Genomic DNA, 12,913 nt, shown 5'->3' on the forward strand with positions numbered 1-12,913 from the left:
ATAACACCACTTCTCAGCTCATGGCTTTGCTTCTTTTTGGAAAGGGCTCAGGCAATTACATATAGCTACATATATATTGCATATAGTTGGTTTTGTGGTCACTGCCAGCAGTGACCTCTGTTGTCAGAAGTGTACAAAGTATGTGCTATAACTGCTCTGTGGGTCACTCTTGCTTGTCCTGCTGTTGGTCTGTCAGCCAGCTTTAAAGGAGAGAGAAGTTACAGTACACAAAGAGGTGAAGAGCTCTTTGTATGTTATAACTGATAAACAGCTGAAAAACTATGAAAATTGTCCACTGCAGCCATTGACTCTACTTTTAATAGTCTATTACCCAGTCTTTTTTCATGATTCTCATGTTCCTGGTGAACTGCGCTACCAAAGTGTGATTAAAATTATTACATGTAAGCTTTAAATTTCCAGTTTATAAAGCATCACTATAAAGTGTCATTGAGCAGTCCTTGTCTTTAAATCTAGTCTTCAGGAACTCAGGGAAGACCTCATCCACCTCAGGGGCCCTGCTACCAAGAAGTTGTTGAATTCCTCAGTGATGTCGCCCCTGGTGATGGATAATTCAACCCCCTCATACCCAGACTCTGCTTCCTCTACGGAAGATGTGCCAGTGGGATTGAGGAGGTCCTCAAAATATTCCTTCTACTTCCTGACAATGTCCTCAGTCAAAGTCAGCCTAGCTCCACCCGCACTCTACATGGCGCAGGTAGACCACAGCTTTCCCCTCATTAGTCGCCTGATGGTTTGCCAGAATCTCTTTGAGGCAGTCCAAAAGTCTTTCTGTGGCCTCTCCGAACTCCTCCGACACATGTGTTTTTGCTTCAGCCACTGCCTGAGCTTTGTTACCACCATGACAGGCACCAACCACCTTGCAGCTCAGTGCAGGAGCTTCAGCAATGGAAGGGCTGAATATGGTCCACTCGGACTCAATGTTCTCTGTTCTCCTAGGAATGCTGTCACAGTTCTGCCGGAGGTGAGATTTGAAGGTGGTTGGTGGGGATCAGTGCACCTTGGCCTCTGCCCCTGAGCGCCGCCCAGCACACACAGCCCCGACCCCTGTGGCACCTCCTGTAGGTGGTGGACCTACAGGAGGCTGGGCCCATGTCCCCTCTTCGGCCTGTGCCCCTATCCCGTGCAGGGTGAACCATTCCCTAGATTTCACATTTGAAACACTCTTTGTCTGGTCCTTTACCCAGGATCTTTGGGCTACACAAACCCCACCACCATGATAAGGTAGGAAGTGGTGTATTCTCCTGTACTAATATTACATTTGTAGCTGCTCGAAGGACAATTGCATAGGTAGCTGGACCTTCTGCTATATTAATATAATATAAATATAATATTACTCTCAAGTACTAATAATGTATTTTAGGGCTGCAATGATTCATTGAGTCATTCAATGATAAAAACTTTGCGACACAAATTCTTTGCTTTGTTTAACACACAGCTCTGCAGCACAACATTGTCATCAAGGCAACATGAGCATTTGTGAAAATAAGGTGTGTAATGTAATTTAAATCTATTATGCAAAGGACAGTGTAAGTCCTGGACATTTTTCTTTTCTTATTTTAGAGTTTGCCAAAAAATTGGAGCTTGTGATTGACTTCTGGGAAGAGACTCAAATGTTCTCAGAAATTTCCAGTCACGTGTACTCATGTGCCCAGGATGCCATTTTTGCCCAGTGCAAACCACATTTTCTTTTTATATTCACTTTTGGTTCCTTTAAATGTGAAAAAAACAAAACAAGTTTACCTTGTTCTGGTCAATTGGCGTTAAGTTTCAATTTCTCTCCCCAATGGGGAAGAGAAATTAAAACCTCATTGAGGTTACTGTGTACTTTTGGTGGTGTGACAAAAGAGAAAACTTTTTAATTTTTTTAAATTTGTATTTTTACAAAACGTCTTGGAGGTCCCATTTACTTACTACGTGTTTTGGAGTAGCTGTAGGTCCAAAGGGCGACAGTGCTTTGCAGAACAGAACTAGTATATACATATTAGCTGCCTAGTTTAATTATTTCTGGCAATTAAGGACCCTGGAAAACATTTAATACTTTTTTACTCACCACCGACTTCGTGGCTTTAAATATTAACTCCCCGTGCCGGTAATGCTATTTCTGCATGCAGTAATGCAACTTCATTTCATGTTTTGGAGAGTTAAAACGTGAAATAGACACGGTGGACCGGCATGTATCATGGTACGTGTTTTGCTGTGATACTGGGCTGTCCAGGTCCTGGAGCAGTAACCCTAAACCATCACACTGCCACCACCATGTTTGACTGTATGTACGATGTTCTTTTTATGAAATAATGCGCTTGTTTTTATGCCACATGTAATGGGACTCAAGCCTTCCACAAAGTGAAAATTCTCTCATTAGTCTACAAGATATTTTTCCCAAAAGTTTTAGGGATCATCAAGATGTTATTTTGGCAAAGGTGAGACAAGCAGTGGTCCTTGGAACTTTCTCATGGATGCCCTTTTTGCCCATTTTTTTTCTGACTGACAATCTGACAATTAGGAACTCTAACCTTAACTAGCAAGTAAAACCTGTAGTTTTTTAGTTATTTTTCTGGATTCTTATTTGACCTCCTCGGTAGGTTTGGATGACTTTTTGTTAATTAATCAACTCGTCATTTGAACAACTACCTTTTGAATTTATTCTGGGTGATCATTTTATGTTAAAATGTGGTTGATTTTCTGAAACATGTAAATGTGAAAGATATGTGGAAAAAAGGATTCAAATACTTTTTCACAGTAATATATGTGCAGTAGTTAAATTAAAAAATGTTGTCTCTAAACAAACCACCTCTGATATAGCCACAGTATCAGTACCTTTACTGAAAAGTTATTTTTTGACGGAGAATAAGCTCATTCAGATCTAGAGACTTTTTTTAAAAAAGAAACTTGTACTGATCTAATGTGAAAAAAAATACAGACTTAGAAATGCAAGTTTCTGAAAATGTCCTTTTCTGTCACATGATATTTTTTTCTTGTCATATGATAAGCTGCCTAAGAGTAGGAGGGATGTGGCTTAAGCTTTATATTCAGTGGTGCCAGCACTCACTTGTGACACAGTCAGGATGGAAACAGCAGTGACCTTCCTGGTTTTCTCTTTCCTTCATGTCTGCTCTTCACTACCTGTGAGCCATCCAACAAACTGGCTCAGACAATGCCGTGCTTCTACCAACCTCTCCATCACAGCACTGGAGGTGCTGCCAGGTGGAGGATGGGACAACCTCCGGAACATGGACATGGGTCGAGTCATGAACCTCAGCTACTTCCAGTGCCAGACCACTGAGGACGGGCTCTACCTTATCCCAGATGAAGTGTTTGTCATCCCTCAAAAAGAGACAGGTGTGGAGACCAGCTCAGAGATCATCAGGTCCTGGCTTGAGCAGAAAAGCTCAACATCTGAAAGCATCAATGCAGACATGTCCTTCCTCAAGCTGCTGAATGGCAAATTTTCTAGTGAGAACAAGAGGATGAAAACCCATCAGGTCAAAGACTCTTCAACCACAGCTAGAGTGCAGGTAAGTTTTTACTGATTTGTGTTTTAAGTGTATAAAATGAAAGAAAAAAAACAGACACAGCTGAGATTGTAATCTTTCCACATGAAAATATTGTTTCATTTATAAAAATAAATACTACTCTCTAATAAATTTCTTAAATTCAGTTAATGCAACAAGTTACTTTACACATCTATCTAATGCAGTATATATTATAGACTCTACAAAACTACTTAAGTTAGCCTGAAGATCCCTCTCAAATAAGAGAATAGCTTAAAAAAGATATTTGAAAGAAATTATTTTAACCATAGTCGAAAGGCAAATGTTATAAAATGATTTTTAACTAGAGCAAAGAAAGAAAAGGAAGCATATATAAATATTAGTGTTACGTTCCCCTGAGGGGTCTAGGCGGTGAGGGGGAAGTAACAAAAAGTGTCCGGGTCAGAAAAAGGAGTCAAGGAGGCAAAAGGGTTAAATTAAATAGTTTTATTAAAGTAGCTCAACTAAAAGAGACGGACAAGCCGCTATCACCATTTAAGGAAAACAAACAAAACTCAAGCGTTGGTCAATAAAATAAAACGTAAGCCAAAAAGAAAGAGAGCAGCTCACTAGCTGCAAACACCACAAACACTCAGCTCACTAGCTGCAACCACTCACATGGCACTCTGGCCCAGAGCTCACCTTTCCCTGGGCTTAAATACTTTTAATTACTGATGTGAGTCAGCTGTGTAAAAGGGAAAGGTGGCACCTCAGGCAGAAGAGGTGGTGGGACATGCCCACACAGGCACCTTCAGGAGGAGGCCCTGCTAGGGCCGTAACAATTAGGAAAACAGCATTGTTAACAGTTAATGATAATATATTCCTTTCTTTCAAAGGTTCGTAACTTCCTCTACACAGTTAAGGCTTATCCAGGCTTCACTCTGGACACACGATTCGTTCAGCAAGTCAGAGACATCGCTGATGCAATTGAAAACAACCAGACTAAAAATGCAGACTATCTCTCGGAGATGATGGTGCTGGACTATGGGACTCATGTCATCACTACTGTGGATGCTGGGGCGGCTTTGGTGCAGGAGGACTATCTCCGTTCCTCTTATGTGTCAGACAGTGAGTCAGAAAGCTCCTCTGTTAAAGCACAGGCTGGATTAAACTTCTTTGATAAACTAAAGTTTGACATTAGCAGTCAAAGTGCCCAACAGAGCTCATCACTTCAAACATATCAATCCAATATTCAGTACTCCCTCATTCAAAGCCACGGAGGCACAACTTTCTATCCTGGCATCACTCTGCAGAAGTGGCAGGAAAGTACCAGAAACAACCTCGTCGCCATCGATCGCTCAGGATTTCCTCTGCACTATTTCATAAACACCAACACTCTCACTGATCTGCCACACCCTACGATTAGAAAAGTTGCTCTTAAAGTCAGTCAGGCTGTAGAGCGCTACTACAAGATCAATACTCGCCCTGGATGTGTTGATGTCAACTCCAAGAACTTCAACTTCCAGGCTAACATGGATGATAATTCCTGTGAAGGTCCCACTACAAATCTTAGTTTTGGTGGTGTCTACCAAGAGTGTATTAAAATCAGCTCAGATGCAGATCGACTTTGTGATGCCCTGGCCCAGAAAAACCCAGATACAGGTGCCTTCTCCTGTCGTCCACCTTATTTACCAACTTTACTGAGATCAGAGGTGAGACATGTCACTGAAACAAAGAATGAATGTTATACAAGTAGCTATGATTGTGGGTTTTTGGACATGTCAACTTGTTATGATCATTGGTGTCAGGACAACACCTATGTTCGCTCTGCTCGCATCAACACCTACTGGTGCTCCGTAAATGGAAGGGCTCCAGAAAATTCAGGGTATCTGTTTGGAGGTATTTACAACCCCAATCTCCCAAACCCCCTCACGAAAAGCAAAAGCTGTCCTCCAAACTTTATTCCACTAAAGTTCCTCTCAGATGGTGAGGTGATCTGTTTGAGTAATGACTATGAGACAGGTACCAGATTCTCAGTACCATTCGGAGGTCTCTTCAGCTGTCAGTCAACCAACCCACTGGCAAGTAATCAACGCAGGTGCCCTCCCAAGTTCAGTCAGCACCTTGCTGCAATCAGTGATGGTTGTGAAATCCTCTACTGTGTTCAGTCTGGACTGTTCACAGGTGGGGAGCTGAATCCCATCGATCTGCCTCCGTTCACCAAACCTCCACTTATCAGCATGCAAGCCACCAACACAGTAATGGTGATGACTGAAGGAGAAAACAGCTGGGTGAGAGTGGGCCAGACCAAGAAGTGGAAACTTGCCAAACCAGAAGAAATCAAGGAATTTATTCAAAATCTTCATCCTAAACTGAATCAGATGTCTAGTGGCAAAAAGGCAGGTGTAGCTTTTGGGGTGATCGGTATGATACTGCTGGTGGCCATAGTGGCAGTTTTCTTGGTGAAAAGAAGGAGGAGGATGTCAGGGTTTAGAACTATGAGAGGTTATGAGAAAATACCTGAAGTGGCTGAGATGGATACACAACAAGATGTAATAATAACGTAATACCTTGATCAACTAGATACAAAGATATAGTAATGTGACTCTATTGGTTGTTGTGCTTCTTACAGCACTGAAAAGTGTTAAGAGCTTCTATTTTGGATCAGCCTTTTCAGTTTGTTTTTTTGTGTTTTGTACTCGAGAACTTTATACTATTATACTATAGCTCTGGAAAAATGTTTTGACTCTTTTCAAAGCAAAAAGAAGGTGAAGAGATTTTCAAAGTTAACAGTAAGCCCAATGGCTCCCCCTTGAGGTCAATATGCACATACCATGTTTTATATTAATTCTATTTTTGCTCCAATAAAAGAACTTTGTGTATAATTTTCACACTGCTTGCAATAAACCGTGTATAATTCATAACCGAAGAACACTTTATTTGTAATTTCACAATGTTTAAATACAAAGTATATCATTATTTTTGTATTTAGATGCTGTTTGCATCATGGTCCAGTTACTAAGATCTATGAGATGGTTTTTTAAAGTCGACTTAAGTAAGAGCTAGACTGGTTTTTAATTCATTTGAAAGTCTAACTCAAAAACTACTGTAGACATAAATCTGTGGCACCACACAGGATACAAATAATTGCCTGATAATTATTTATATCCTAACATTACTGTATTAAGAGCTAAAACCTCAAAAATGTCTGGAGTAATAAGTTATTTTAAGAAGTGTTTGTGAACTAAAAATCAAGAATGTGAGATACTATTTGTCCATGATCTAGACAGCTGCCGCGTGCTCCTGATGCGGGGAAATTTTTTCTGTTGGGAATACCTACCTTGGCATGAAACCGGGCAACTTCTTTTGGAGGATGCTGTTTCATTTTTGGCAGTGGGAACATGAGCTTTGAGAGCGTCTAAATTCTTCTTGCTGTCCTCCAGCAAGAAGAACTAGCAAATGTGTCTTTCTCATTAACTCAATGGAGGTTTCATTTACTTGCAACTGGACATGTTTTGACAGGTCCTAATGATTTTCATAGGCAAATATTATGCTACAGTTGTATTATATAGTACTCTGTGGTTGAGTGCGGGAGAAGGAGCCAAAAGTGGACACAAGCAAACAGAAACTAGAGTTTAACGAGCCTAATTGGACAAATACCTGGTTCCCATATCGTTTATTCTGTTCATCTGGACGTAGCGTTTTCAGTGAGAGAAATGTTTCATCACTCATCCAAGTGACTTCTTCACCCTCAGCTGACTACCTTATAAACAGTACATTGCACAATGACTGAAACTAGCACCACTTTGATCAGTAGTTGTTGATCAATGGTCATGAGAATTTGCACATTAATGATCAAGGAACTCACCTCACAGCCCATTGTTCATTCAGGTGCTAGTTTCATTGTGCAAATGCACTGTTTATAAGGTTGGGGAAACCTGCAGTCAGCTGAGATTCATGAATTCTTGAGTCTCAGCTGAATTAGTGACGAAAGGTTTGTCCCACTGAAAACGTTACGTCCAGATGAACAAAATCAATCTTTTGGAGTACAAATCTAAAGTATCACTTTTTTTTTAATATATGTTGATACTTTCTGTCTCTAAGGCCTACTATAAGAACTGGTGTGACTCTGAAAGTGCACTAGAGCATAGCAGACATTATATGGATCAGTCTTTATTTTATCATTGTATTGATTAATGGTATTTCTCTAACCATGTAGACTCCCTTTAGAAGGCAAACAAGGTTCACAACTCCCACTCCAACCCATTTTTAATCAGTCATTAATATTAGTCAAAGTCAAAGTCAGCTTTATTGTCAAAACATATGTACAGATCATACACAGGAACTTGAAAGTGCAGTGCTCCCACGGACCTCAGTTCTTCACTAAAACAACATGAAAGATAAAAATCTTATATACACAGCAGTGTCCAACACAATTCAAGTGCTTGTAGACAAGAGGTCATGTGAATCTGGGATGGGGTAATCAGTGAAGGCCAACATTAAAACAAACACAGGATTATTAGAGAGATCAAGGTCAGATCTCACTTGTACGTTTGCCTCAAATAAAACATTTAATTCAGTTTTACTTTATACTTTGTCATGGTCAGCAAAGAAACAGCCCTCACAAAAGACTTACCTAGATCAGGGTGTGTATGATTTTTTTTTAATGATACATTAAATAAATTTGTGCTAGATCTTTGACCTGATACAAAGCATATTTAACTGGAACTTTATAGTATACCTGCTTTATAGTTTGTATAGTATAAAGTGTAAAGAATACAATTTTAACACTGAAGGGAACTTACACTAGGAAAACTTGCATAAATCTGTGGCACCACACAAAATATTCTTTATTCAAATATGAACTGAAATGGAATCTCTCTACCTTTTACACTGAATGAAACCTTTTGCATAAAGACGTGTTTCTCTCCTTTGTCCTCACTGAGAAAAAACCACAAACACGCCACCCACATCCAGAAATAGACAGTGGCAAAGCTGAGCTCATGGTTTTGGTAAGGTTATCAGCACACAGACAGGCCAGCTCAGACATTATGTGAACAAAAGCACAGATTCAGTCCAGCAGACATACACCCGTGCACTGTACACTCACATGTATAAACATACATAAATACACACCCATTTCCCGTAAAGACTGCTCAGACCACTGTTCATCTTTTCTCTCGTGACTACACAAAATTTCCCTCCCCCACAAATGCACATGCACGTGCGCAGACATACAGGGCTGTGAGGGATTTACAGAACTGGGTCTTGAGAATAAAAACAAACCCGCTCATGCTGAGGAAATTGGGAAGGCCTTGGGGTAGAGAGGGAGAGAGACAGAGAGGGAGAGAACAGCATAGCCAGGCAACTCCCTCCATGTTTTTTTTAAAAGGCAGATGATAAACCAAAGTGTGCACGCAGCAGGCTTCCAGCACAACCTCTCAGCAACGCTAAGGCTCGTCCAACCGTGATTTTATCTCCAGCAGGATCGAGACGTCAGCCTGAGGTTCCATTGTTTACAGCGAGCTGTGCAATCAACCGTGCAAATAAGGAGGGGGACTTCAAATCAAGAGATTTATTTTGGCTGTGGAAAAAATACTGGACAACAACGAAACGTAGAGGACAAAGAAAGCTAGGACAAGGTAAGAATGTATGCCACCAATGTGCACATTCTCAGCTTTAACAAAATATCTGTGGACTGATTACAGCTTATATATTTAAGAGGATTAGAAGCTCATCTGTATTTACATCAATAACAAAAAAATCACATTTTCTTTATTTCAAAGGAAAATAACTTAGTTACAAAAATGTGCTTATACACAGTAACCATTAAAATCCACTGACTCCCTTTTTCCCCCCTCACTGTACCTTTAGGTAACCATGTGTGCAACAGGATACCAGCAGAGACACATTTTCCTGTTTATGTTGGCTTTGCCAATTATGCTGGAAGACTGCAGTGTCCAGGCCTGTCGGAGTGGCACAGGGTCCCAGTGTGAGAAGGCTCCTTTTGTACCGGGCCACAATCTGGCCGGAGAAGGCTTTGACGTGGTGCGGATGCGTCGGACAGGAGCATATGTCATCAATGTCAAAGCCCACCTAGCTGACAACCACACCTGTACACTGTGTCCGAACCGATTCCAAAAAGGAGAGGTGAAAACATGAAACCTACTACTTAACCTTCACACTCTTTATCAGCCTCAAGTTCGTTCCTTCACCTTGTTTTTTTTTCTGTACTTTCCCTGCATTTTTCCTCCCCCTCAACTTCCTGTATTTTCCTCCACCACCTGCATCCCGCTCCACTTCCTGCCTTTCATCTGCTCCACAGATTCAGAGACTCCCAGCTTCAGTGCTTGACTGGCGTCCCTTCAGCCGCTGCTCTAAGCAGCTTTCCAGTGCACTTCACCACTCTGTGGACTCCCTGCTGCGCAGCTCCAACTCGCTGGTTAACAACAACTGGGATTTGGGTTTGAGCCTTGAGAACATTGGAAAGGCAGTTCTGGGAGGAAGCCGCTCAGATTTGGCAAAGTTTGCACGTTCGCAACACAGTGTGGACAAAGCCACTTTTGCCATTCATGAAATCAGTTGCACCTATTACAGGTAAAGCAACACAGGCTCACCCTTTCAGTTGTATGTGTTACAACTGAAAGGATGACCTCGATTACAATGTGAGAGAAAAGTTTACTTTTTGAATTGTTGGACTCAGTGGACTGAACTGTTTATCGTCCCTCTTACAGAAAAGCAAGGTTCAATTGCTGTTGTTTCATGATTGAACTCCACATGCCTTTTGTTTTTGCAGCTACAGGCTGGCTGATCATCCACCGCTGAGTGCAGAGTTCACAAAGCATCTCAAGAGACTCCCACAGAGTTTAAACACAAGCCAGAACAGAGCCCTATACAGACGGCTAATAGACACTTATGGAACACACTATATACACCAGGTCAGTGAAACTTGTTGGATACACAGTGCTGCAGTATGTAGGCTGAAAGCATTTCTGGTGCAAAATAATGGTGATGTTATAATGCATTCTATTACTGTTTTGTGTTAGGTCCAGCTCGGTGGTAAGGTGAGGCGAATCACTGCCTTCAGGACCTGCCTGGCCACCCTGAAGGGCTTTTCAGAGGCAGAGATCAAAAACTGCCTGAATGTTGAACTCCGTATGGCATTGGGTTTCCTTCCTGCCAATGTATCTTTCTCCAACAGGTGTGACAGCCTCCTTAAAGGCAACATGAGTATGGGCTTTTACCAAGGCTTCATGACCCATAAGATTGAGGTTACTGGAGGAGAGAGGTACTTCCCTGACATCCTCTATCAGCAGGACCCATCTGAAGCCTACCACAGCTGGATGAACAGCCTTCATGACAACCCCGATGTGGTTTCTTATGGCATCTTTCCTCTGCATCACTTGGTGGAGGATTCACAAATCAGTGCTAATCTCATAAGGACTGTCTCAGAGTACATAAAAGAGAACCAGCTGAAGGAAGACCAACTTGGTTTCAAGAACTGCTCACCGACTCCCAACCTGGACCATAACTGCTGCCCTTTAAGGGCTGGTAGAGGAACTCTCCAACTGGAGATACACAGAGCTGCAGGCCTGAGGGCAGACACCTTCACAAAAACAGATGCCTATGTGAAGATCTTCTACAATGGCATATATGAAGAGACTGACACGGTGATGGATGACAATGACCCGATATGGAATGCCACCTATGACTTTGGCTCAGTGGAACTGGGTCAGGAGTTGAGGTTTGAAGTCTGGGATAGGGACGTGCTTTACAATGATATTGCAGGGAGGTGTATTGTGTTTCCAGAGCGAGGAATTCATTCCTTAAGCTGTCAGCTGCGCAAAGGAGTTCTCTATTTTACCTACAGAATCAACTGTGATGCTCACTTGACAGGATATAGGTGTGGACGATACTCCCCCAATGCTGAGTAGATTAGGTATGGATTTACAGTAGTGCAAAAGTCTGTACCTCATTTCTTTTTTTCTCCATATTTTGCTATGAAAACAGGAAATAGATGCAGCAACATACATTACAAGATCAACATTTATTAAAAAAAATCCAAGACAAAATAAGGGTTTGTACATTTGTAATGAGCTTAAAAGTCAATATTTGGTATGACCACCTGTAGTCTTCAACACAGACTGAATTCTGTTAGACAAACTTTCTTGTCATTTTTTTTTAAGTAGCCTTCAGAAGTAGATCTCCAGACTTCTTGAAGGACATTCCAATGCTGTAGTTTGTATGTTGGCTACTTTTTGCTTAGTTCTCTGGCAAGATGATCCCCAGACTGCTTCAATAATGCTGACGTCCAGATTCTGATCTATGACTGAGTGTTTGTGTGTTTTTCTATCCATGCATACTTTTACTGCATTCATGGATAGAATATTGTCGTGCTGAAAAATGAAGCTGTGGCCATTCAGATGATTCCCAAAACCACTAGTTACAATGCAGCCCCAAACCAAGTCAGTCTCCACCATGTCTTACAATGGCTGTGGCTGTTAAGACCTGTTGCTTTTAATTTTCAGTCCAGTTCTTGTGTAATTGGTCATGCCCCAGCCTTTTATCTTTCCCTTACTTAAACAGCTCCTCGACAGCCATTTTTCTCTTAAGACCATTTCTGATGATGCTTCAGTGACTGGTCAATGGATAAACTGGAAAAGCAGATTTCTCTCTCAGATACCATGTATGGTCTTTGACTTATTTAAGTCCTCCTATTTTTAAGGACACGCTGAACACCATGCTGAAATATAAATAAATTATATTATATATTATACATATTCTAAAAATTATGTTTTTGTGAAAGCATTCTAGTAACAAAATGGCTAAAGACAACTTAAAACTGTTTCTTTGCCGAGCTATCTGTGCATAGACAGTACTGGAATAGGTGCTTTTTATTATGCTTGAATAAGCCATGGGTCAGTGTTGCATGGTACAAGGTACAAGGACTGGACTTTAAATGAGTGACCAAATAAAAAAAACAAAGACACTTTAAAAATTACAATAAACTCTTGGAAACAAAAAGGAATTAGATGTGGCTCAAGACTTTTGCACAGTACTCTATATAATCATCTGGTGGTTCTGTCATCCAAGACATTAAGTCCTGCTTGTGATTTGCCTATATGACAGAACAACTTGGTAAAATGTGCACCAAAATTTTGGCTGAACTTCAGCGGAGTTCCAATTTGATGGGGTATTTGAGCACATTTTTACAGGAACAAATTTTTCCTAATTTTTTAATCTGACATGAATGCATTCTAATGATATACAGATATAATGAATGATAAAGTGTGCAATTGTACATTATATTGTATTGATACATTTTGATAGCCTACTTGTTGTTAGTCTTCTATATACACATGTCAGCATTATTTTTGTATAAATCAAAATTAAAAGACAATTGAATCAAGACATAACCAGTT

General features: G+C 40.8%; 2 protein-coding genes across 2 annotated transcripts; both read left to right on the top strand.

Moving 5' to 3' along the window:
* Nucleotides 1-3,054: 3,054 nt before the first annotated feature.
* On the top strand, nucleotides 3,055-6,439 carry LOC146506657 (macrophage-expressed gene 1 protein-like). The gene is made up of 2 exons (XM_085179520.1): nucleotides 3,055-3,536; nucleotides 4,388-6,439. Exons 1-2 carry the CDS (start codon nucleotides 3,087-3,089, stop codon nucleotides 6,056-6,058), a joined length of 2,121 nt encoding a protein of 706 aa, XP_085035646.1. The 5' UTR covers nucleotides 3,055-3,086; the 3' UTR covers nucleotides 6,059-6,439.
* Nucleotides 6,440-8,366: 1,927 nt separating this feature from the next.
* prf1.5 (perforin 1.5) lies at nucleotides 8,367-12,907 on the top strand. The gene is made up of 5 exons (XM_085179522.1): nucleotides 8,367-9,133; nucleotides 9,366-9,641; nucleotides 9,817-10,088; nucleotides 10,288-10,429; nucleotides 10,538-12,907. Exons 2-5 carry the CDS (start codon nucleotides 9,372-9,374, stop codon nucleotides 11,423-11,425), a joined length of 1,572 nt encoding a protein of 523 aa, XP_085035648.1. The 5' UTR covers nucleotides 8,367-9,133; nucleotides 9,366-9,371; the 3' UTR covers nucleotides 11,426-12,907.
* The last annotated feature ends 6 nt before the right edge of the window (nucleotides 12,908-12,913 follow it).

The sequence above is a fragment of the Neolamprologus multifasciatus genome, chromosome 12, assembly GCF_963576455.1.
Source record: "Neolamprologus multifasciatus chromosome 12, fNeoMul1.2, whole genome shotgun sequence".
NCBI lineage: Eukaryota > Metazoa > Chordata > Actinopteri > Cichliformes > Cichlidae > Neolamprologus > Neolamprologus multifasciatus.